The sequence below is a fragment of the Callorhinus ursinus genome, unplaced genomic scaffold (genome assembly GCF_003265705.2).
Source record: "Callorhinus ursinus isolate GAN/ISIS: 27379988/994484 unplaced genomic scaffold, GSC_fseal_2.0 scaffold17, whole genome shotgun sequence".
In the NCBI taxonomy this organism is placed as follows: Eukaryota; Metazoa; Chordata; class Mammalia; order Carnivora; family Otariidae; genus Callorhinus; species Callorhinus ursinus.
The window spans coordinates 40,957,274-40,984,459 of NW_027397079.1; the positions used below are offsets into that span (position 1 = coordinate 40,957,274).

The 27,186-nt window shown below is 37.7% G+C and overlaps 1 protein-coding gene across 16 annotated transcripts in view; it reads left to right on the plus strand.

Annotated features, from left to right (window-relative positions):
• The window catches only part of PSD3 (pleckstrin and Sec7 domain containing 3), a 706,817-nt gene that overhangs the window by 452,595 nt on the left and 227,036 nt on the right, over positions 1 to 27,186 (plus strand). Inside the window, exon 1 of one of the 16 annotated variants that reach the window (XM_073902626.1) lies at positions 25,820 to 26,169. The exons of 14 other annotated variants lie outside the window; for them this stretch is intronic. In XM_073902626.1, the coding sequence (XP_073758727.1) occupies positions 26,011 to 26,169 (159 nt within the window). In that variant the 5' untranslated portion in view covers positions 25,820 to 26,010. Of the gene's footprint in view, positions 1 to 25,819; positions 26,170 to 27,186 lie in introns of those variants that run through there. One more of the 16 variants, XM_073902630.1, reaches the window with a different exon arrangement.

A 27,186-nucleotide genomic window follows, 5' to 3' on the forward strand; every position in this document is an offset into this window, starting at 1 on the left:
TTTGATTTTTACAGCTTTGTAATATATCTTGAAATGTGGTGTTGTGATACTTCCTCAAGATCACTTTGACTATTCAGGGCCTTTTGTGGTTCCATACAAATTTTAAGATTCATTGTTCTAGTTCTGTGAAAAATGCTATTGGAATTTTGATAGGGATTGCGTAGAATATGTAGATTGTTTTGGATAGTATGGACATTTTAACAATATTAAATCTTCCAATCCGTGAGCATGGAATACCTTTCCATTTTTTGTGTCATCTTCAATTCCTTTCATCAGTGTTTTAAACTTTTCAGAGTACAGGTTTGTTCCTAGGTATTTTATTCTTTTTGGTGCAATCGTAAATGGGATTGTTTTCTTTAATTTTCTCTTTCTGCTACTTTGTTATTTGTGTATAGAAATGCTACCGATTTCTGTGTATTAGTTTTGTATTCTGCAACTTTACTGAATTCATTTATTCTAGTAGTTTTTTGGTGGAGTATTTAGGATTTTGTGTGTATAGCATTATGTCATCTGCAAATAGTGACAGTTTAACTACTCTTTACCAATATGGATGCCTCGTATCCTTTTTTTGTCTGATTGCTGTGTCTAGGGCTTGCAGTATTATGTTGAATAAAAGTAGCAGGAGTGGACATCCTTGTCTTGTTTCTGATTTAGAGGAAAAGATTGTTTTGGATAGTATGGACATTTTGTGGACATTTAGTTTTTCACCATTGAGTATGAAGTTAGCTGTGTTTTTCATATATAGCCTTTATTATGTTGGCTAAACCCACTTTGTTGAGAGTTTTTATCATGAATGGATATTGAATTTTGTCACGTGCTTTTTCTGCATCTTTTGAGATAATATGATTTTTATCCTTTGTTTTGTTGATGTATTATGTCATTTTGATTGATACTGAACCATCTTTGCATCCCCACAATAAATCCTGCTTGATCATGGTGAATGATCCTTTCAAACGTGGTTTAGCAATATTTTGTTGAGGATTTTTGCATCTGTGTTCCTCACAGATATTGGCCTGTAGTTTTCTTGTGATTTTGTCTAGTTTTGGTATCAGGGTAACACTGGCGACTTCTGTTTTTTAATTATATGTGTTCGTATATAGTTTATCATATACAGAATGCTTTCTTATTACCTCAAAATCTTTGGCAAAACAAAATATAAAATACTGAGTTTGCTATATACATATATGCTATCTTCCTACAAAGCTGTTTGGTTAAAATGAAATTACTTGACCGTAAAAGAGATGTAGGCAGTTTTAGGAATAAAAATAAAATATCCTAGAACAAGCAAGTCAGTCTTTCTCAGAGTTGGAATTGTCCATAGATAAAATGTACTGCCTATGTAAATGTGGCTTCCTTGACCTGAAAGTGTTCAAGCATAGTCTGGGCAGTTAGCTGGGGTACTGAAGGAGAGGTTCAGCTAAAAGAGTAGTTGGACTAAATGACTTTTAAAGTCCTTCTCAAATAAGATTCTATGGTATATAGTTCATTACAGTTTAATACAGATATGAATGTTGTTTTAAGCAAGATGACTAATAATACATAATAAAGAAGATGTCTTTAAATATGTCTTCTGCTTCCGCCAATGCTGCTTATGTAGCTTGAGAATGTTTTGTTGTTGTTGTTGTTTTTTCCTTAGGAGTCCCTCTAAAACATGGAATAAGGTAACTGGATTTAGTTACTTCCTCAGGCCAAACAGTCAATGTCAGATTTCTAAATTTTTCCTAAGGACTTTGTCTTTTGACAAATACCCCAATAGAGCCTGATTAAGAGGAACTTTATCATTAGTATCCTCCTCATGTTACAGATAAGGCAGTTGAAGTGTTTAAGTGAGGAACATTTCTGCATTCCTTAAGTCTGACTCCAGAGTCTGAACTTTGATTTTATATTTTATACTGTCTTTTTATTTTTTTTTTAAGATTTTATTTATTTATTTGAGAGAGAGAACAGAGAGCACAACCAGGGATTGGGGGAGAGGGGCAGAGGGAGAGGGAGAGGCAGATTTCCCACTGAGCAGGGAGCCTGATGCGGGGCTTAATCCCTCTACCCTGAGATCATGACCTGAGCCGAAGGCAGACGCTTAACCGACTGAGCCACCAGGTGCACCTATACTGTCTTTTTAGAAACAGGATGCCTCTTATAAAGAAGCTGGCAGTTTTGTTAAATATGATTCCTCAGTGATCTTGGTGCTACTAATCATCTCACTTGACATCTTAAAAAAAAAAAAAAAAAGGAGCTTTATATATGCCACACACCAGACTTGGTACTTTGATAGTCTCAGTGGAGTCTACTCATATCCCTCTTCCAAGGTGCCTCCTAGAAACTTGTTTATTATCTGGAACAGGGCAGAGTGCTTCTGAAATGGGCTGCATGCCTATCAGAAGTCACAGATACCTAATTTTCAATATCTGTCTTCATTTCTTTCCTATTAGCCTTATTCTCCTGATCTCAGATAACTCTGTTATCACTTATATTCCTTAATCCTTTATTCTCATAAGTTCTCTACATCAGCTGACTGACAGTTTTACAGGTGTCTGTGTCAGTTGGGTAGAATCTGAAGTTCTGTGATGTCTGTTTTTGCACATTATCTAGGCATTTGTGCTAAACTCTACTCTCCCTATTTGCCTTTTTTTTTAACCTGTTTTTCCCATTTTAGTTTTTTATTTTTTCTGGCACCAAATCCCTTTACTTTCAAACTTCTTATATCTCTTAAGTTAGAAAATTTCCCTGACTTCCTACTTTCTTTTGCAATCATTTCCTATTTTGTCCTACCTCTGTTTTTCATCTCCTAAGGGCTTTTAGAGTTTTTACTTCAGATTGTATGACCTTTCAGGTCTTACAAGACCTTGTGCTCAGGAACACAGCTGAGACCTGAATATATGCAGTATTGATGTGTTTTCTTTTTATTAATATTTTTTCTAACTGTAAAATGTATTAAACACTTGTTATAGAAAACATGTAAAGTACTAAAAATGCCTTCAGTATTCCTATAGCCCAGAGATAATATTTTTGAATATTTCCTTTTAGTCCTTTTTATCTATCTATGAAGCTGAATGATTTAACCTCTTTGTAATCCCTGCCTCTGTCTACTTTCTTAGAAAAACAGAAACCGAAAAAACACATACAGTAGTATGCTAAAGTTACAAGTCTCTTATAATTTCTTATGGGGGAAAAAAAAGGTATGTGAGCCTGTAATGGATAACATGGGAAAACAGATAAACAATGCTGGATGATTCTAGAGAAATGAACATGAATGAGTAAATGGATGAAAGGATAAAATAAAGAGTGTGAATGTAAAAGAAGGTTATTTACACTATAGCTCGGTAAGGGTGCTCTTTTAGGGGGTGGAGGTGGGTTATGCGCGTTGGAGCAGCAGCAGGAGGTAAACAGTCAAAGCCCGCTGACAACAGAAGGTTCCTGGAGGGCTAGCTGGAGCCGGTGTGAAACATATACCCCCTCTACCTAGTATCCTTGAAAAAATACATAGCAAACCCTGGTACAAAAGTAGAAAGGGTTGCACAGTGTGGGACTCCCAGAGGAGGACACACTGGCTCCCTTCTCACAGGCTGCCTTCCACAAATCCTTCTGAGCCATTTTTGACATTTAGTCTGAAACCTGTGGAACGTGTTCTGTGTTCTTCTATTTACCAGGTCTCACCTCATCTAATTTAGTGTATGTAGGGGAGCTGGAGCAGGCGAAAGTTTGTGAAATGGAAAGAATGATTTAATATATGTGTGAAAAAAAAACCCACCAAAGCAGGCTGTATGGAAAAAAAAGCCAAATAATGTTTTTGTCTGACTCTGTCAAAATGGCAAGAATTCATCAAAGCCAGTGTTGTGGTTGCTTTGGAGAAAAAGATAAAAGAAATTATATAAATAACTAATCTATAAATACATGAAATAGATAATATATCAAAGGGTATTTAAAACAGATTCCCTTTCTGCAGTTTTGCTTTATGTTTTCTTTTAAAACTGGAGCAAAATATGTTTAGGCTCAAAAGGTTAAGACATTATAATTGTAAAAATAAAAGCAAATTAGAATGTTTTGACCACAGTTATGATGTGTGACCTCACACCAGGAACAGGTGCTCCTGGCAGAAGCATGACAATTGCTAAACAGTATATACTTAAGGAAAGTTCCCCTAATTCCCATTCTGGAACATTTTTTAAATTGACATTTTCTTCTAAATGGCTTTACTCCTTATTTTTACATACACACACACACACACACACACACACACACACAAAATAGGTCTGTTGTAAATGGAATGTTAGGGTGAAATGCTTACTACCTGAAAAAAAAAAACAACAATTGAGAAACATGATTTACTTTGATGGTTTATTTATTTTTATTTAATCCTGTTGTTTTGCTTTTGATTTGTGTACTGGAGAAGAAAACAAAAAACCTTTGTTGATACTAGGACTCCTTTTAAAAAAAGCTGATTTCATTTCTGCTGGCTAATTTTCATTTTCTTCTTTAAGAAGAAGTTTTTTTTTTTTCGTGTTTGAAGAACTTCAGGTTTCTAAGTCTAAATGTTTGAATTTTTTTTTTAATTTATTTTTTAAGTAGGTGCATCCTGATCAACCACATCTCTTTGGAGTCTGGCAGGAGACTATGCCCAGGGTTGGGCTGCCGTTGTGCCTCCCCTCTCTGTCCTGGGGAAGGTGGAGATGATCTTATTAACACCTCTGTCTCTGTGACAGAGAAATAAATTGAGAGATACTACCTTGTAGTCCTTTCTTTTGATTTCTAAAATTCTCATTGTATATGAGATCAAATTAGCCATTTTTAAACCACTGGCTTAAATCGGACATGGAGAATAATTTATAGAACTATAAAATGGTCTATTATAAAGGTTAATCAGATCATGTTATTCCCTGCTTAAAACCCTTAATCCTATAACTTCCCTCCACACTTAGAAAAATAAATTTGGACTTCTTATCAAGATCTACAAGGCTCACATGATCAGACTCCTGACACTGATCCCATAATCTCACCCCCTCCTCATCTCTTGCCCATGTTTTTCTTACTGCACAAGGTTCAGCCACACAGGCCTTCTTGCCGCTCTGTGAATATACTAGACTCATTCCCACTCTCTTCATTGTTTCACACACTTGGAACATTAACATTCTTCCTTTCATTGGCTCCTCCTTGTTAATCAGCAGCTTGCTCAAAAATTGGATTCTCAGGCCATCTATGCCTCTGGTACCTGAAAAGGTAAAAATTGTATTTCCTTTAGCTCCTGCTGGCCGGGTTCAGATCTGTGATTTAGGTTTGGCCCTCAGAACTCCAAGGAAGATGACCATGAGCCATAAAGGGGCTGAGTCTGCTTGTAATAGTGCTGTTCTTTCTGCTGCAGTTTCATTTTTCTGTGGCTTCTGTGGCAGATGTCCAAATGTCTACTGCCTGCGTACCTACCCAGAGGCAGGATGTGGGCGCCAGTCATGTTAGAGGTCGGGTGGTTCTGGCGGCAGCACTGCCCTCATCCTGGCTACGGCCGTGGCTTCTCTCGTGGTGCAGGGCTGCAGTATGGCTCTGGGACTGTTGCCTGGACACTCAGCCTGGACTTTTTCATTAGCTCTTCTAGCAGTCTGTAAACTGTTTTAATATCTGATAAATCACAGTCTTACACTTCCTAAGGAGATTCCATTCTCTGCACTTGCACCCTGACCACTATCTGTGCTGGGCCTACCCTCTCCAGTAGCACTTACCCACCCCCACTGTTACATTCTGTTCTCTAACCCTACTTTATGTTCTTCATAACACTTCAGCAACCTGGAATGATTCATGTATTTGCTTATTCATATGTTGGCTGCTTTCCTCACTGAAATCTTATGTTCTATGAGGGTAGATGCTTTGTATTTTACTGTGCCCATCTATACCTAGAACAATGCCTGACACATAGTTGAGTCTCAGTACATATTTATTGAATGAACTTCTATGCCACATCCAGTTTTGGGGTAGCTTCTGAGAGAACTGAGAGAGAAACTGAAGACTGCAATGGGATTTGGTTAAAAAAAAAAGAAAAGAAAAACAAGTATTATTAATAAGTGATATTCATCATTGGCTATAGAGCAGCAAGGCCTGTGTTTGCCATGCCTGCCATAGATTTTCACAGCTGAGGTAGAGCGTTGATACCTGTGTTTGGAAAGCATTTTCAAGTAGTTTAATATTTTTAAAAATCTGTTATATTTAGCAAATATTACAGATAAGTCTTTCAACTTAGTCTGTAGAAATAAATCACATTTTAAAATTACTGTCAATTTACAAACTAGGTAATTTAGAGTTTCTAGAGTGCTTACCTTTTTTGAACAATCTGAATTAGGGTAATTTAAAGAATAGCAAAATACTCTTTTCTTGAAGTGTTACAGTTTGTAGATGGACAGTAAATACATACATGAATACATTAATAAAATAAATGTCCTAAAATTGGGCTTTCAGCTCTGCTTAGTCTAGACCATTGCTTTTTAAATTGCAGGTTAGTGGATCATTAAATCAATCTAGTGTTTTGTGGCTAGCATTTCTTTCATTAAAATGGAATAGAAAAGAATGTAGTACGTAGAGGAAAGGTAAGTATTACTTTCTGAAATTTTTGTTTCAGATATATATGTGTGTGTCTTGTATGTGGTGGGTCATGATGAAAGTGTTGTTACTGAATATTAGAGTAAAAACTTCCTGAAAAGACGTAGAGAGATAATTGTATGATCCACAACTCATCAGTGATAGCTCTACCCAGAAGTACTGCTAAGATTGAAAGTTAGAAATTTGTCTATGGATAAACTTACTGTTTTTTAAAGCCCCAAACTATCACACCCTACTTGAGCAAACAAAACCTGCGCTCCCTGCTCTCCAGAGAAGATAGATTGGTATTTATTTGTTTTTATTCAATCACTCTTTTTGGGGGCTCTTACTTCCCATTCCAAACTTTCCAATCTCACATGGTACTCTTCTGAGGGGTGTAATGATTTTTCTCTATCTTGTTTCATTTCCAGTGAGTCTTACATTATTATGAGAAGCTAAAATTAGCAGGAGGTAATATACATAAGACCGAGCTAATGGACTCTGAATCCCAGCTGTACTACTGCTGCCCCTGGGAACGTTATTAATTGTCTGAGTCTTGCTGTGTCCGTGGAATACAGGAGTGATGACAGTCCCTATCTCATAGTCTTGTACTTTTTTTTTTCTTGGTAATTTGTAAACAAGTGCTCAGGACTGTGCCTTGCAGCAGTAAATGTGTTTGCTGCAGGGCTGCTGCCCGTAAATCCTAAGCATCCCTGCCCTGAAACTGTGACATGAGTGTGGTCAGGTATCAGTTGCACAAATATTTTTTGAGAATCCACTGCTCACTTGTTGCTGTGGGGAATACAGGAGAAGGTTTCAAGGAGCTTGTAGTTCCTGCAGAGGAAAAGTCTCATATACTTGATGTGTGAGTGGAACAGAATAACCAGGTAGTGCTGTTGTGAATTAGAAAGGAAGGAATAGGGTTCCTGGAAAGGAGAGGAGGGTGAGCTTTGAGGTGTTGTTTTGAATGATTCCTTGCTGCTCTCTCTCCTAAAAATGAAATCTGAATCACAATTTCTTAACTTATTGACTTAAATAACTTTATCTGAGCCTGTTTTAGTAGCAAATTCTTTTCCATTGGTTAAAACTATTAAGCCGTATAATATTCAGAAGATTGTTTGGCTGGGTGGCATCAGGGCAGAGGGGGTTAGATGAATTGAATGTGTGATGTCATTGAGCTAATAATAATAAGGCAGCTTGATACAGCCATTTCCAATAGGGATGAGTGTGCAGTGGACCACAAACCTCAGAGTTCCTTAGCTGCAGCTTCTGTATCCATCTCTATGCTCTGAGATTGCCAGTTGGACCAAAAATGTATCCAAGCTCACTTAGCTAAGGCTTCTTCTCTGGACTGTACATGGATGGGCACTGCCAGTGCTTTTGTGTATGGCTTTTTTGCTCTTCTTCCTTGGCTAACAAATAGCTGACAGTGAGGATTGCTTTAGATATTGTAATATATGCAGTCAAGGTGAATCCTTCTAGCTTGTTGAGCTTACTTTTTTGAACTGTGTGATTATATAATACATAGTTGTAATAGAAAAATTGGGAAATAAAGATAAGCACAAGAAAAAATCTCCCATAACATTTTGCAGAATAGCATCGCATTGATATTTTTTAAAATAGTTTTGCTACATAACAAACCACCCCCAAATCTTGATGACTTAAATCAGATTAGTTTCCTTCTCTTACTACATATTGGTGGCTGTGGGATGGTTATGACTGAACTCTGTTCTGCTCCAAGTGTCTTCTCATTTGGAGATCCAGCCTGGATGAGGTGTTCCTCAGTGCACAGGCCCATTCTTGTGGTAGAAGGAAGACTGGGAAAGGCTGAGCCCAACCACAGTGAACTTAAAGCTTCTACTGGTGTGTGACATAGATCATATTCAAATATTCGTATGCTATTGGCCAAAGCAAGTTACATGTCTGTGGCCAACATCAATGGGGTAGGTAGTTCTTCTTGGGAAACCTTGGGAGTAGGGTGTGTATAGGTATTAGAAAAACAGTACAATTTATGATAATTTTGGTCACAAATATTCCCTTTCTTCCCACCCAGAATATTCATGTATCCAATAATACAGCAACCACATTCTACTTTCCTGTTCATGAACACTCACTTCCTTCCACAGGCAAAGTACACTCACCCCCTCTCCAAAGAGGAGTCATCCAAGAACAGCCTTTTTGTTGCATTCTTTAGGAGTTCTATAGTATAGCCGTAAATGAACACAAATTTAAGTGGCGTGGTCTGCTTTTTTCAATTCATATATTAAAAAAATCTTTACAGATCAATATATATTTTAATAAAATTTTAATGCTTGCATTGTATTTCATTATTTATGCTATGTTTTTTTTTTTTTTTACCAGTCGTCTGTTAGTAGACATTTTGATTGTTTTAGTTTTTGCCATTTTAAACAACTGTTTAAACATTTTTTTTCATTCCTCAGTTATTTACTTAGGAATTGCTGAGTCAAAGATAAATACATATTTTTAGTGCTTTTCCTTTATATTATAAAATTATACTCCAGAAGAGCTATTTTGTGTTATTTCTGAACCAGTTTGACAGGTGAAAATTCTATCTCATTGTTATTTTTTTTAAGTATCAATTTCATTATGTTTATTGGACATTTTAGTATTTCTTCATTTTTGAATTGCCTGTTCATTACTTTTTTTTTTCCAATTTTTTGAATTGGGATTTTCATCTTTTTTTCTAATTCATCTCTAAAATTTGTATTTAATGATTCACATATGCTGCTTATTTTTTTCTAGCCTATCTTTTAACTTTATGTTATTTTTTAAAGTTTCAGTTTTTAAATATTAAGTAGGGCAAAGACATTGTGGATAGTATATTGCATGAAGGTAGAATAGGGTAGAATGCAGAAAATGGGCACACTGAGACTGGGCAACAGGTCTCTCAGTAACTGGGCAGGCCTGAGATGAAACTCAAAGAGTAGGAAACACTGGGATTCTCTCATTTTCCTCTACTCCCTGTGTTTAAGGTTTCCCACTGTGGAAGTGTATCCTCCCAGAACTGGTCTTCTCATAAAGGGACATTCTCCGTTTATAGTCTAGTAAGAGAAAAAATGTTTAGGATAAAAGAAATGATCTTTATTTTAGTGGCAGTAAAATTAGTGTTTGAAGACAGAAATATATGTTTTCAGTTGGGAAGCAATATTTTGGTACATCATGCCTTTGATTTTTGCTTTTTCATCCTTTTGGCATCTTTGTTTTAGGTCTTATCTGCCAGGAAGTTCATTTTTGATTAATCAGCTCTTCTTTCTTTCTTTTTTCTTCCTTTTTCTTGGGGGGAGGTGGAATCGGTGCCACAATTTTAGGAACAAACCAGTGATGTTGCAGTATTTTTCACCACTTTGATTAATGTGAAATTCACGGGCAATATACTTCAGGCCAAATTCTGATCATGATTGCTTTGAGATTCAACTGCATTCATTTCTCTTGGTTTTAAAATACAAGGTTTACTTATTAATTTTCAAAAGACTTAGTGTTATATATTCTCATTAGAAACACATTCATGTTATTTTACTTTTTAAAAAAAGAAAACCCTAAAGATTGGCAACTGGTCTTTTAGAAAAAGCATCCATGGCAATGGATGTATATCACCCGGTCTTCTGTGGAAGTTATTCATATGTTATTTATTCTAACTAACAGTTCCACGTCCATGGGAATTCTCTACGTGGGAGTGTGTTTTCTGTGGGTGATTAGTTACACCAACAAAAATGGCACATTGTTAATTGTTTATATTCTTAGAAATTTGTTTAAAATTTATTCTTGAAAAGTAAATGCTCGATCTCCTCAGAGTTCAAATATTCTCATGATAATGAAGAATTGAAGGAAAGCAATTTTGATTTCAACCTCTTGAAAGTCTGATTGAGCACCTTTAGGGACCTTGGAAGAGACAATAACCCAGTATAACTCTGGGTAAGCCACTCCTGAGCTAGGTGGGTGCTGGATAGCTGTAGGTTTCAGTTGTATATTGGTCAGTAAGCTTCACTCTCTTACAACTACAGAAAGCATGTGAGACAAATCTCTGTCATGGTTCATAGACTATGAATTCATCAAGAAAAGACTCCCTGTAACCAGAACAATGAGGAAGTTCAGCAACCGTTGGTGGTGTCTTCTTTTTAGTGGAATCCTAGCAGCAAAGAATTAAAGGGCACTTCATGCAGCTCTTGACACTGACAAATAAGAGTTTTCTCGTGCTAGAATTTCTCCCAGTTCTTGTCCTCACAAAAACACAAAAACCAAGACAGTATCAGAAAAGAGATAAGAGAAGGACATTTTAGGAGAACATGAAAATGGCCCTGGCGAGCAGTACACAAAACAATAAAGTGTCTCTTGTAAAGAGTACCAGTTAAGGTATAGATATTTTACAAATAAGCTAACATTTTAAGTCATTTCCATCTTACAACTCTGAGAACAATTCCTAGGTAGGTTATATGTATGTGTGTGTATATATACACACAGATATATGTATCCATATACACATACATAAGATTTCCCTATTTTATAGAATGGAAAGCTGAAGCTTAACATATAGCATAGTTCCCCCGACAGGAAATGGTATATCTCCCCCACCCCCATTTTTCTTAACCACTGTACTGTGTTTGTGTGTGCCTCAGTATAATTTACTTAATTAATCAGGTCATGTTTTCAAGTTATTAGGGAGAATGTGGATCTTAGAGTTACAAGCAGTTCCATCTATTTCAGGATGATCTTAAACATGTAGAAACAACTGTTGGTTACAAATTAGTGGTTTCAGCCTCCTCTACAGATGGATCAGCTCTCAGTGTAATACCTGCAACAGTAAACCACTCAGAGTATCTGAAGGCAACACCGCAATTCCTGGGAAACACTCTGTCTTGAGAAGTACAATGGTAAAACTTGATCTTGAAGAGTTTTTTGGTTTTGCTTTTATTTTCAGTTCTTTCACATAATTTTCAGATAATGTGCAGACAAAAAGTCCCAAGAGCCATAAATGGTCCTATGAACATATGAACACAGAGACATTTTCATGATTTTTTTGTGTGTCGGATTGAAAAAGATTGAAATGAAGTATTGTCCCTAAGTTTCTTTTTTCTTTTTTTTTAAGTAGGTTTTTACACCCTTGGGAAAGCTTTGGCTATGCGATTGTAAAGCTTATTGCAAGTGTGAATAATTCCATTTTAAAAATAAATATCCACTTAAAGCAAACACTAAGCATTATCACATAAACTCAATGCATTTGAGGAAAATTCACCCTGACAGATATGTCTGTGTATCTTGGAATATGTCCTGTTAGGAAACCCCTATTGTTTCTTTCTACAATGAAGGTCTTAACTCATATGATAGCATTTGTACACATATGTTTGGTTTAACTGGATTGTGATATAAATGATCAACTATTGATAATCATTATGATTCTGTTTTGTTCTGTATATGAGAGGCCCCTTGCTGTATGCTAGGTTTTAAGTTATGCAGTCTTCACATGGGGCATGTTTAAGTAGTATATTATATATGGGTTTGAAATTTGTAGCAAGCTGAATGAAATTTGTTTTGTCATTGAAATTATTTATATCAACTCAAAATATCCAACTCCAGCTTTGAGTTATACCAACTCAAAGCATCATTTCCTGTGACCAAATTTTTTTTTAGTTATAATATTTAAGATAAGATGTTATTTTATGAAATCTGCAAGAGCCTTAGAGGTCATACCTTCTATACAGATGAGTAAACTGAGGCCTTGATATGTGAAGGGACTCTTCCAAGGTTGCTTCAATTTCACTTAGGGTTTTGAACCTCTGTTCAGCACCCTTTCTGTTCCACTATTTTTTTTGACCTTGGCTGACGTAAAGAAAGAAAAGACAAAAAGAAAGGACAAAGGGAAATGAGGGCTCAATATTCTGTGAATTGATCTGTAGTGTGATGTGAAATCTGTTGGTCTTGGAGTCTAGCAGTTTAGAGGTTTGGCTTCTCTTTTTGCCCTTGCTAATTTTGGCCTTGTTTTCCTCTTAAATAAAACTATTTCTGCAGTGTTTTATGTATCTGGCCTCTTTTTGTGTTTTGTTTCTGATGGGAAAATGAACATTTATACATTTTGTTTTATAAAAGGAAGTTTGTTCTTAAATCTTTACTCTCCAGAGTTCAAATCATTTATAAATAGGTAACTGTGTTTAATGATAAAATTATAGATCCCTACACAGCTGCTGCAGGCTTGCTACATGATGAAGCTGTGCTTCTGCTTAGTCTTAGCTCCCAAACCAAACTGTTGATTTTCTTAAACACAGCTTTCAGGTTATTAGAAGTAATAGCAGAAAGGCTTGAGATGATAGGTGTGGGATATAGACTGTAAGCAATGTTCACTCTGTTTAAGTGGTGTTTTATATCTTTAAGAACTTGATCCAAAAACAAACAACCATACTGTAGAAAGTACATCATATTTCCAATTACTAATGTGAAAATATATACCTTTTGATGACACATTCATTATAATCTATATAATTCATATTCTAACAGCCTATATAATAAATTCTTGGACTTTGTTTATTTTTTTAAATTATATTTAATTAAGTGATTAAATTAAGAAATCTGTTTTCAGAGGGAAACAGGGAGAGCTACTGCATTATTTTCTGGTCTTTGTTTTTAAAAGGTATGTTTAATGTTAACATGAGAGCCCCAAAAAGTGGTGGTTAATTTCTTACGTCCCATTTCTTCAAATCTTAGCTTAGGAAAATGATAACAAGGTTTGACTGAAGTAAGATTCTATCAAATCCTCTTGCAAAGAAGGAAGCCACACCTCATTAAAATTTTCCAGGACTTTTGTCATTGATTAACTAATTGCCTGTGGGAAAAATTTTATTCTTGGAAATAAGTTCAAAAAGTTAACTATTCACCAATGGTTGGTAAAGAAAGGAAGAAATAAAAGCAGAATCTATAGCTTGCTTTTTGTTTTTTTTAAGGCTTTTGTACAATTTGTACAGTGTGTAGTACTAGGAAGAACCCTAATAAACATTGTTTAAAAAATGGAAATAATTAAAATGCTTCACATCTTACTTTTTCCTCTGTCTTAAAACACTCATTCTGGGGGTGCCTGGCTGGCTCAGTTGGTGGAGTGTGCAACTCTTGATCTCAGGGTCGTGAGTTAGACTTAGAGCTTACTTAGAAAATAAAATAAAGTAACACATCCATTCTGTATCTCAGTATGCCTATCCAAAAGTTTCTTATAATTAATTTTTCTTTCATACTACTTGAATTCCTTTTATTTTTCTCTTATCATATATTGCCCAATAATCCTTACATTGCCTGAAATCTTTTTCATTCCTCAGTTATTTACTTAGGAATTGCTGAGTCAAAGATAAATCCATATTTTTAGTGCTTTTCCTTTATATTATAAAATTATACTCCAGAAGAGCTATTTTGTGTTATTTCTGAACCAGTTTTATAAATTATAAACATCCCAGCAAACATTTTCTGAGGAAGCTCTTCTTCATATAGAATAATTGCCCAAGTGAGATTAGCCAGATCACTAAATAAAAAAGCTACAATTTTTACCACATTCCACATTGTCACCGTGAAAGTAAATTCAAAAATCAAATTTTGGGTCCTCTTTCTTAATTGTAACTAGGGGTATCAATTTAGGTAGGCTAAATTGCGATAGTAAATGATCCCAAATTGCATAATGGCTAAACACAGTAGAAGTTTATTTTCCTTCTTACTCAGTTGTCCAAGGCAGATAGATATTCCTGGTGAGCAAGTTGCTTTTCTCCATGAAGAAAAATAACAGCCTGTTTCCATTTTGTGGCTTTAACAAACCCAGGGACACCTTAATTTTTCTACATCAGGCTTCTAAAAGGCAAAGAGAATGTGGTGGGAGCGGGGGTTTTAAAAGTGGTCCACATTCCTTCCACTCACATTCCATTGGCAGGCATCTAGCTACAAGTGGGGCTGAGAAAGTGTCTAGGTATTTCCAGCAACAGCCCTGTTAATCCGAAGTTAATTCCACCTGTTTTCTTTTTACTCATTTTGATGAGGTTACTAGAAAATTTTAAAGTATGTATGTGGGTTTCATTATATTTCTGTCAGACAGTACCTACCCCAAACTTTTCCCCCAAACTAATGATGGTATGATTTAAGGCTGAACACCTTTCCCCTATCCTAGTCAGAATGGATAAAAGTGGTGGAGTCAGATTTGTTAGAACTAGCTTAATAAAAACTTATTTCCTGTTAAACTTATATTGATGAACATGACTTGATGAGTGATTGTGATACTGTATATAGTAAAACCTTGGTAATTCTCAAGGGAGACTATAATTAGTACCTGAGTTAAAGAATATTTTAAAAGAAATGCATTTTATTTGCTTCTAGGAATATATACTAATACAAGCTAAGCAAAATGCTGCTCAGTAAAATAGGTCACACAGTATTAGAAAGAGACTAGCTTTTAAGATCTTGTGGATTTAACAGTGAATTCAAGTCCCTATTTTAGCTGAATGACTTTCTGCAGTTTAGCCAACTTCTCTAAAACCCATCTCTAAAATGAGATTAATAATGTCTACCTAGTAAGGTATGTCACAGGATTAAATGAGGTAATGTAAGTGAAGATTCTGGCATATATAAAGTTCCCTGGGGTGCATACTCTGAGTCAGAGGTTAACTGGTAGGAAGTTTACTAGGGAGTAGAATCCAGATCATACCAGGGAGGTGGGGGCGGGATGGGGGCATGCTGTGGAGGAGAGAGGAAGAGAAGTTGGACTGCGATGCAGTCTCACAAAGGCCTCAGCTGACCCTTGATGGAGCTCTGAAACTGAGAGGTGGCCCTTTAGAACGATCCTGCAATGGGGTGATCCAGGTCCATTCCTCCCTCAGGTCAGTTCTCAGAGAGGGCTAACAGGTGAGGCTGGATGTGTCCTTCTTTCCTGAAAGGGCATCTGGGCAGCCCAGCACTGTTTCCACCTAGGAATGTTCATTACCTCTTCTCTCCTGTTACAAAGCTTGCTTTACAACAGGAAAATATGCTATTATGTTGTATGAAGTTACTATAATTAATTTAACCATTTGAATTTTTTTCCTGTGCCTTCCCATTACAGTGACATTTTTGAGTTCATCTCCTGGAGCATATATATGAGAGCTTTTCTAGAGTATAGTCCTAGGAGAAGAACTGCCAGGCCATAAGGTAGACAAACTCAGTTTTATAAGATAATGCCACATTTTCCGGAGTGTTCATATGGAGAGAAGAGCAAGACAGGTAGGATTGGGCCCCAGAAAGTTTTAATAGTAATGATTATATTATATTTCACATAGTGAGGATAGAGGGTTAAGGGGTGTTTCTTTCATTATTATGTTTATTTTGCATAAATATTGCATGTATTATTTTACATGTATCAATTATTACAAAATAAAAATGCCCCCTAAATGGGAGTAGGTAGAAGTTTTCCATAGTTCTATGAAATCCCTCAAGGGTTGTCTGCAGTACATGGAAGAGGTCTAGCAGTTTGTTTCTAAAGTACTTGATAACCTTAACCAGTTATGTTTCTAACATATTGTGAAGGGAGGCATGAAAGACATTATCTTGTTACTCTTTTACCTCATGCTTGCACTTCCCTTTCTGCAAGGCTCATTTGGGGCTGTCAGGTATCAGTGATTGTTGTGTCTACAGCTTCCTCTAAGAGATAATTAAGATTTATTTTAGATTGTCAGCCTTCCCCTAGTCAGCCCAAGTTTGTGATCTCAATATCACTGTAATATTAGCTCTCATCAGCCCTTTGTTGTTGCTGCTCTTTGTAAAGAAGCTTTTTCCTTCTGCTGGAGATCTTTAGTCTTATTAGGGGTAGTCTTATCCCTAGAGAATTTGAGAATTGCACAGCATAGCTCTGGTCCCTTTTTCATGCTATTTGTCTTAGAGTCTCTGTTTCCATTTATTGGTTCCTCTTACAGTAAAATGTGTATTGGATTGTTTTTCGGGGCACCTGGGTGGCTCAGTCAGTTAAGTGTCTGCCTTCAGCTCAGGTCATGATCCCAGGATCCTGGAATCGAGCCCCTAATAGAGCTCCTTGCTTGGCTGGGGAGTCTACTCCCTCTGCCCCCCCCCCACCACTTGTGTTTGTGTGGGCTCATGCGCTCTCCCTCTCTCTCAAATGAATAAGATTTTAAAAATAAATAAATAAAATGTGTATTGGATTGTTTTTAATATCTAAGAGTTAGTAGTATTTTTTTGGGGGGGGTGGTATAAATTTCCACATGCTTGGCCAGCTCTAAGAATCCCTTGAATGACTACTGCTAACCTGAAAACCATTTCATTTTTCAGAATAATTTAAATTTATTATCTAAGAAGTAAAAGAGCTTACATCTAGAAAGGTAAACTCACTTCTTAATTAATTTGAGCTTTGTAGGATGTTTTCCCAAAAGACTTGGGGAGCACTGTAGTGGTGGGAACAGGTGAGCAGAGTAGGCTAGTGGGGTGGGAATGGCGGGTAGCTGTTTAAGGCATAGGGGACAAGACTGTTTTATTAATGATTGTTTACTATTTGTGTCCCAGGCTTAAATAGGTACCAGAATCTTTTTAATCTTTGTTACCGAAGTGAAACTCTGGATTGAGCTGCTTTATTTTTTGTTTCATGAAGCTCAGACAGGAGTATTTTCAGATCTCAAAAATCAAGTTTTTCAGAGCATCAGGATCTAGCTTTACTACTCAGTTATCACAAATATGTCTTTTACGTATCAGGTGCTATGCTGAGTGCTTCATCTGTGTTTTCTAACCTCTACCATCTTCCATAATGCCATTGTAACAACCACGACTGTTGACTACCCCCCACAAAAAAAGAAAACTGACCCATGATAAGGATAAAAAGAATTTATTGGAAGGTATTCAGGTAGCTCACAAAATGGAGGGGGAGATTATTTGAGAATCATGTGGAAAATAGGCTCTATTCAAGGAAGGCTGACAGCAGAGGAAAATGCCAAGTTGCTTCCATGAGAAAGGTGCCGTCAGGACCCTGCAGCTGCCACCAGGACTGTAACAGGGATGCTCTGTCATTGCCCCTTTGTCTTTATGTCACTCCCTTGGGAGCACCAAGTGGTCAAGCTGAGGTCACATGGCTTTTGCTGCCAGCTTACAGTGACAGAAGACTGTCTGTAACCCCACCTCTGGCCCACAGTAGGGGTTTCCCCTAAAGTAGGAAGTTGTTCTTAATGAGTAGCCTAAAATCAACAAATGTACATTTAGTTGTTTCCCCCATTTTTCATTCAGGTTTAGAGAATTCAGGCAACTTACCCAGAGTCATACATCAGTCAGTGATGAAGCGAAGGTGTAAACTCCAGTCTGTTTTGGCTCATAACCTTATACTTTATTACCACTTTAAGTGCTATTAACCTTGTAGAAGCCCCAGGTATAGTCTTGTCCACACTGAAATTTGAATGAAGCAGGGAGTATTAAATAGAAATCTATTGCTTTGTTTAGTTGGTTTTTGTTTTGGTTTTTGATGGTTGCACATTTACAGCTAGTCTGGTTCCACTGGAAAAATCTGGCTCAGTTTGAGAAACTGATCATTGGATATTCTGGGTTATGCATAGTCTAGCCTTTACCTATTTCAGAATAAACTATACTCCTGAATTTGCTCCAAGATTTTTCTTAACCCTTCAGGAGTTTACTTGAGGGTAAACTCATACCAGTGCAACTTCCCACCTGGATCCCCACCCCTGGAAACGACTTCCTGAAGCTCCAGAGCAAAACTTTGGTTTTACAGGACTTTAAATGTTCCTAACACTCTGTGTTCCATTCTTCTTTAATTGGAATTGCTGATTGAGAAGTTAAAATAATATCCATGTAGTCAGAGCAGTTTGGTTTATTGTCCTTTTGAAAATAAAAGCCATAGATAGATTTGGAAACAGAAAATGGCCCCAAATTAACAATTTTTGCAGTTCCTTTTTTGACTGATATAACTCTGGCCTCTGCTATTACGCTACAGTTGCTTAGACCATTGGTCCCTTCTTCCTGTTTATCCTTCAGATTCCATCTCATCATCAGCTCCTCAGGGAAGCCTTCCTAGACTTCTTAAGACCAGCTCAGAACCTGATGGAGACTCAGAGTACCTTGTGCTTCTCCTCAAATCAGTGGCACTGTTACTGTTTTCCATTTGCTTGTGGGATTATTTGATTATTTACTAATTAATGATTCTGGAGCTAATGTCTAGCTCCGTGTAGACTCAGTAGGAGCAGGAACCTGTCTGGTTTTGTTAAGATTCTGTTCCTAGTGCCTAACAGTGAATGAAGGAAATTATAGTGTTGAGTAGAATTAAACAGGTCTTTTGTCTTTAGCACGATAGAGCTTACAGTTACTTTTATGTAATACTATTTTTGGTGAAATTAAAGATGACTTGAAATTATTAAAGACTAATAGAAACTGATAATATGACCCAAACTACCAAGCAGACTAATCAAAGAAATAGAAAATGAAATTCTTTGGTTTGTAAGGATTTTCTGAAAGAGAGGCAGCAAAAAGTGGTGCTTTCTCTATATAAATCCTGGTTTGTTTTGTTTTGTTTTAGGAAAAAAGTGAAAGTAAAGTCATGTACTTTGATTAGCATTATTTTTTACTCAAGAGAATAATTTGTCTTTGGTGTGAAGTTCTGCAAGGGCAGCAATCTCTGACTATTTTTCTTTTCTCCAGGACATTGTACCTGACATGTGTAAGGCACTTAGGGAATATTTTTTGAATTAACACTAAGTGTTATAAAGAGATTATTGTGGGTGGGTTTATTGGATTAGCTTCTGGAACAGAATATTTTCTCACCACTTACCATCCCATCTATAATTATTGGTTTACTTCCTAGAAGAACATCTTTTAGGGCTCTGAATGATAACCATTTTAGCGTTTGCATTTTGTGTGTATTTGGAGATAGAATGAAGAATACTTTCTTGTGGCACAGAAAGAAAAATTTGTAGTGTCTCAGGTATACATGCTAGGTTTCTCTAGCATCCTAGAAGGCCTGGGCTGAATGTGACAGTGTTATACAAAATTATGTCTTATGAATACATGGATGAAGTCTTCCTTCTGTAATTTCCTGTACTTCTAAATAGCAGATCTAATATTTGACCCTGGTCTAAATGTTTTACATCACTGGATTTGGTTTTATGAGGGCAAAATGATGTTTTTTCAAGTTTGGAACTATTTCACGCTTACAGGGTGTTTTTCCCCCCCTCAAGAATGTTATTTAATTTTAAATGTAAGAAGGTTCTATTTAAAGATTTTTTTTCCCCATCCTGTTGCTTTGTATGAGGAACAGATGGAACTAAAGCATGTGATAATAGAGGCAAGATTGAGGGCTGCTAGAGTGAGGTAATATGTCTTCATAGGTTGAACAAGTCATAGGCATTTTGACTTCCAACTGCCAATTACTGCAGACAGTGGTTATTCATTAAAATTAAACTGATTTTACTTTTTGGATAATGAATTATGACTCAGAGAAATCCGAAGCCCCGCTGCTAGACAATACTGCTCACTTTTGTACACAGCTGAAATGTGTAAAGATAAGCACTATCAGACCTTTAGCAAAGGGACAGTGGACAAAGAGAAGGCTGTGAAACTTGCTCATTAGGCCGAGATTGAAGGATAAACGGACCAGGGAGCAGGTTCATTGTCTATTTGTGGAGAAATTGTCTGGGTCCCAATTTGGAAAATAGTCTTGAGGTATGTCCAATCCATTAAACTAATAGATTGGTGACACATGGCAACAGAGTTCCAGTTCAGACTGTCGGCACCTCAGGCAGGTGAGCCTGCATGAGGCCTCATGTCGTCAGACCACCTGTGGATCAGGATTTAGGCCTAGGGTGTAGAGCACTAGGAGAATCCAGGCTAATCACCATTTGCTAGGGCTCAGAATGGGTCCCCAGATTGGAAAAGTATCAGAATTATGGGAAAGCCTGGAAGAAGACAGGAAAATAAAGCAGGGAATAAGTTTTTATCAAATGTCTCTGTTTTATTATTTGAAATCCTTTGTTGTTTTTATGTACTCTCAACGACTACATTGTCCTCTAGAAGGTTAACTAATTTTGCGATCATGTTGCTGTATAGAAAGGAATAGCCCCCAGAGAATGGGAGGATACATACCTTACTCTTGCCACATCAGCAACAGGAAGCTGTCACACATTTTCCTGGACCCTAGGGCTAGTTCCTAAGCTGTTGGCAGAGTTGATTTTTCAAGTCTTCCCTACAGTTATTATATGAGTGGTTGGGTTCCATTTCACTTCTGGAGTCAGTCTTCCTGTAGTGAATTTTCCATTTCCAGGTAACCATTTCAAGCCTTATTGCAGTCTGAAAAAAATGTGTGGCCATGGAATCCTTAGCTTTCAAGAAGCAAACAGCACAGGAGAAAAACATCTTCTGTTAGATATTAGGAAACCTGGACACAAGTCTCGGTTCTGTCACTTATTAGTTGTGAGATCCTGGACAAGTCACTTCATGTTTCTGGGTCTCAGAAATCTTCACCTGTGAAATGAAGAGATTGAAGGTGATTTTTTCTAAGGTCCCTTCCAGCTCTACCAATGGGATTAAATCCAAATGAATGGCCTAGAAGAAAACCACTCATTAGCACCTTTATGATGCCAGCACTAGCACCAATATTGGAGATGTGGGGCCACATGACAGTCGTGGCCAGAGAGCCTCAGTGAGCACCTGACCTCTGACTCCCAGATCAGCATTCTGTCACTTTACTCTTTTATACAAGACACTGTGTTCTAAAGAACCTAGGGAAAGCCATGAGATCTTTTTATATTAAGTGAATGTTACATCCACCATTTGTTCTGTTCTGAAAATAAAGTGAGCTGGTTTCCTCTTGCCATCTCATGCCTCTCTCCCTAGCCCTTCTATGTATCATGTTAATAATTGTACCTCTGGGCAGTTGGTATTTAAAATTCATTACCACTTTGGCTTCTCTCCAGAGTTCATCACTCAGTCTTTATCTTTTTCTGCTCGTGATTCCATGACATTTTCTTAGAGGGGAAAGAAGCATCTGCCTAGATACCATTGATGTTCTCTTCTGTATCTCATTTGGGATCTACAGTCTTCAGTTAATTGATCTTTCAAAGGTATCCACCATTATAATTATGGTAATAGGATTTCCTGTTTTTTCTAACCCTCACCCCCAGCTGGCTATGGGCTGCCTAAAGTCAGGGGCCTCGTGCTGATGTTGTATGTATATATCCCCAGCACCTGGTAGGCACACGTGAACAAGGTATTAAATTGGATTAGTTTCTCTGGGACTCTGCCTTTGGAAGGGCTTAAGAGAGTTTTTCTGCTACCCATTAACTGGGACACTTTTTTAGCCAACCTTTTAGGGTTTATGTACTAAATAGTATTCTAAGTCAGAAAGCATCAGAAGCTGAAGTACCAATTTTCAGACCTTCAGTTAATTTACTTGCATAATTAAATTCCCCTTACAATTTCTATTTCATATGGAAGTCACCTTTATTTTCTGTGAAAGCTTTTATGGAAAGTTATTTTGAAGTTCTAAATAGCTGCTGCTCTCCAGGAGGCCTGCCTTTATTTTATAGCAAGCAGGCTGTCTGTGCACAGGCTGGCTGAAGTCTAAGGACAGTCAAGCCCACTCAGAGCAGGATGGGGCAGCACAGGGTGTTCTGATAAGTCTTTGAAGTGATTCATATTGAATCTAGTTGCGACCCCCATAAATACCTAACATGATGACTGTGGGAGATATGAAATAAATGCAAGAAAAGGAAAATAAGACTTGTTCAGAAAACAGTTGGAAAGCCATATTGTTTAAATACTGTTTAAGATGTGGCATATTACAGGCATATTCACTGCATCCTTATTTATGGTAGCAAAGACTGTAAACAAAATGTCCAGTACTAAGACCCTGAGAACATATGATACCTCACCACACTGGAATACTATGTAGCTATTAACAAGAGTGAGGTAGCTTTGTGCTGATGTAGAAAGATCTTGAAAAGGGAAAAAGGCAAGAAACAAAAAGAATATATATCATGCTTTCATTATAGCCCCTAAGAAGGAAAAGGACACAACATATACACACTCACACATATAGTGTAGATGGATGGATTATCTCTGGAAGGATGCATGGGAAAATGGCAATCGTGCTTTTTTCTTGGCAGAGGACTGGGAAACTGGTGTGGGAGGGAACTTAAATTCCCTCCCTTAAAACTGCATACTCTTTTGGACCATTAGGAAAGAAATTGTGTATTAACTGTGTTCATTTTTCAGAAAAAAATTATGCTGAATTTTCTTAGAAAGTTTAACAACATGAAATGCAGTAGAGAAGGGAAGCTTACTGTGTATTTAAGGAGTTTAATTATTCAACAAGTAGTCATTGAGCTCCTGCTCTCTACCAAGTACTGTCATAGGCTCTGAATGGCAGATGACTTCAGACAGCCCTGATCACCGTAAAGACCAGGAGATAGCAGTTATGATGGAGAATGACTGGGGTGGAGGGTAGGGGCTCTTTTAGGAAGCGTGACGGAGAAAGTCTCTTGGAACAAGTAGCAGCTGAACTGAACCCTGAATGATGAGAAGCTGGCTGTGTGGAGGATCAGGTTAGAGCGACAGAGTTCCAGGAGGGAGGACAGCAAATAGGAAGTAATTCAGGAGAGCTACAGTAAGGAGCTGAGCTTGTGTTTTGTGTGTGGGTTGAGTGAAAGCTGCAGTGCAGTGTATACTCTGCACTGGGGTGGAGAGACAGGTCTGACTGAAGGAAAGAGTGGTACTGGGAAGGGGTGGGAGTTAAGTATAGGTCAATGGGACGCGGCCACACCACTGACCCTGAGTGCTAGGGGCCCTGCCAGTGTGTCCACATACCTCTTGGCCAGCATGCTCAGTTAGGCTTAGACGGGCTCAGACAGGCTCACCCATTGCTGACTCTTAGAGACTGGAGCCATTGCAGCGGTTCTCTTCACTCTGTGCAGGCGGAAGTGTGGAGGGAAGGCACAGGGGGAGACTTTTCTCTCCCCAACTTGCAGAAAGATTTATTCTAGGTTTAAAGAGGAAAGGGCCGATGTAAACAGCCATAGTTTGTGGAAGACAGTGTGGTTGGTGGTACGGTTTAAAGTGAGGGTTGGAAGGCTGGCTCTGTGCTAGCTTCCTGAACTGACCTCGCTCATCTATAAAGTGGTAGGGATTGTAATGTCACTTTAGCCCACTTCACAAAATTGTCAAGTTGATAATCAAAATGAGATAACAAATGTTACTTCTATAAAGTAGTAGTAGAAGGTGTTAAATAGATGAAAATTGTTATTAATAATGACATTACAGGAGTAGTACTGTCATTTGGGCAGTCTGTGGGTAAAGATAGAATATTTCTGCTGAACAGAAACCAAGTTGTAGATCAGAATCCATTTCTGTACATACTAGCACATGGTTTTCATTCTTTTTATGTAACCTTTTTGGTGGAGAAAAGGAAATTCAGCTCATCAGGAGACCCATTCTGACTCCTTATTACGGTGACCAGCAAATATCCAAAAGACATGTTTCTTTTAAACCAGTGCTCTGTATTTATAACTGTGCTGAGGCAGGGGCTCTGTCTTTTACACAGTACTTTTTGAATTTTTATCTTGCCTCTGCTAGTAGTTCCTTCATGGGTTCTACCTCAGGCTTATTTGTGTTAAATGAAGATACTTCCCTATATAATCATCATATATGATGATTTAAGTGTACTTAAATTGGAATTTTGCAGAATTAATGGTCAGCTTTATCATGATATTAGAGCACTTCTTTTTATGCTTTTGGAACATGCTTTGTAATATGTTAGGTCACTCCTTTTTTTTTTTCTTTAATTTACTTTATAGAACAGTTATGCAATAGCTTCAAACTACCTGGGAAGAGAGGAAAATTTACCACAAAGTAGCCAAAACGATGTTATAGACTCTAAAATCAATTAATTCTTAGAGGAAACCCCCAAGATCTTCTAAAAAGCTATCACCTATTATTATTTTAGACAAAATTCTATCAAAAATTAATTTCTCTTTTCGTTTATGACAGAGTTGAAGTATCAAGTGCTTCAGAGATAGGAGATGGAAAGTAAAGAAGTCTAGAGGAGGGTGGGAGGAAGCCCCTGACCTGAAGGTGAAACAAAACCCCAAGTCCAAATACCACTTTTTCTGGGCTGATTAACAGTGAACAAAACAGCCTGAACACCATCTTAAGTAGTTCTCAAGCACATCGGTGCTTTGCCATATACTGTATAAAATTTGTGATCCTGAGTCATCAAGAAAAAGTTCCGACTTGAGGATTAGATCAGTTGAGGCACCACTCTCTTCCTAGATTGGCGTTTTACAAACTATTTTAAAATTTTGTTATTTATATTAACAATAAAACTTCTTTTATCTGGAGGTTATCTGGCTGACCCTCTCTCCACCCCTGAGATGCCAGAGAAGTGAGGCATTGCAATCCTGAGTGTTATACTCAAAACTGACTCTGTGTGTCAGGAACTAAAATTACCTGGTCTTCTAATAATCTCCAATTTGTAATACTTACTCGAAAGGTTGCATGTGTTCTTGTTCACTGACAGAGCATTTACAGCTCTTGGAAAAGCTTATTGCTTTTTATTGATTGAAATTGGTTTTATCGGTCTTACTCTAAGCCATATTTAAAATTAACCTGTGCTAACTGACCAATTTTTTTTTTTAACTTTTTAGTATGATAGGAAGGTAGCATAACCTCTTTTTTATTCTGGATTTTTCATACAACCTGACACAATTCCTGTCTAAATATCTGGCTAATTACCCTAAGGTCATAATAAACATTTAATTCATCAGAAGGCAGTACAATTTAAGTTACTGTTAAACAATGTGTGGCCTGGGACAAGAAAGAGAGGAAAATAAATGATTGTTGGAGATGCCTTTGTGGCTACCATCTTTTTACTAGCCTGTAATTGATGAACCTTTTGATTTCCATCCTTCTTCCCCGCCCCCCTTTGGAGCTGTATCTCTGTTCCCACCCCACATGGTGCCTCACAGATTACTTGAGACTTTTATTTGTGGTATCTCTATTTTGTTGTTGACATTAGTGAGCTTGCTGCACAATATCACAGGAGAAATGGTGTTGCTATTTGAAATGTTAATGAATAGCTTGCCTGGCCAATTGCCATTTGCTTCAGTGTGTGAATGTGGAGGGTGTGTGTGTGTGTGTGTGTGTGTGTGTGTGTGTGTGTGTGTAAGTAAGTAAGTAAAAGAGAGACGAGTAGCAGGGGTGGGATTGCATTTTTTTCCTCTTTCGCAGCCAGTGACGTGAGCCGTGCCTGGAACAATCAGACTCGCTGCAAACAGGGTAGTTGAAGATGCTGGGGGAGGCAGCCTGGTGTTTCTTAAGCTAACGCAGATCTCTGCTCTCTGAGCTGCTCAGGCACAACCCGACAGAGTTCCTTCAGCATTAGAACCTTTCAGCGGTTGGAAAGTGCCTTTTTATTTCTCCAAACCTCTTCCCCAGTCAACCTGAAAAATGATTGGAGTGAATAGTGTTCAGAGTACCAGCAAGGTGCGGGTGAGGACCTCAGGTTCCGTGAAATACTCCCGGGAGGATTCTATCCGGCGGCAGTCCCACCGGTCAAAGTCTATGAAAATTTCTAACTCCTCAGAGTTTTCCGCTAAGGATACCAAGGTAAAGAAATACCATGTTAACCCGTACTGAAAATTTGATACAGTCTTTGCAAATGTCTAATGTGCAGTGACAGAATGAGAAAGTAAGATATATAAAATGGCTCTAAGATAATCAGGTGAGATCAGATGAAAGGGATGGTATCTGAACTCCAGACATAAAGATTGCTGTGGCATCGGTCAGTTTTATAAAGAGCCCGTTTGTGGAAGAGAAGGGTGAGGCAATGCTCAGAATGAGATGATTGTGGGAAAGTGTTGGTTGGCACATTGCTCTTGTTTTTAGTCTCAGAAAGGTTGCCTTGACAAATAATTTGTCAGTGCAGTGTATTTTTAGAACATCAGGAATACAGAGACATTGTGTATGATTTTATCATTCAGTTAGTCCTCCTGCCTTCCCTTCCCTGTGCTGCCCACAATATATGGAGCTGATGTACAACAGTGACCTGGTCTTATTAAACTACATTCTTGCCTTGTACAAAGTCAGTAGCCTCGCATATATGTAATTGGGAAGATTTTCTTCTTTCATGTTTCTTACACATATGTGCTGGCAGTGCTGCCATTAATCGCTTGTCTTTTTGCGACATCTGTAGGATAATATTCTCTCTGTTCATATGAAATGTGAAGGGAGTGATTACGTAGTGAAATGGGCATTTACTACATGCAACATATTCTTGAGATTCTTCCCACCACCATCTGTGTGAGCAGGGTACTCAGAAACACTCCCACTCCACAGGTTTAAAAATGGAATAATAGAATCATAGGATCCCAGAACTCTAAGGCTGGAGATGTAGATGATTATGATGGAGATTTCAGAGGTTTGATGATGCACAGAAAAAGCTCAAGGAGGTAGATCTCAGTGTCCTGTCTGTCTTCTCACAAGTTGCATGTCCAGACCCATTGAGAGTGACATTAGGCTTTCACCCTCCCACCTTTCACCTTCCCAGTCCCCTTCTGTGGCATTTACATTGTTGAAAGACTTTGGCATTAGCAGGTTCCCTTAAAAGTATGGCAGGGGTGGGGA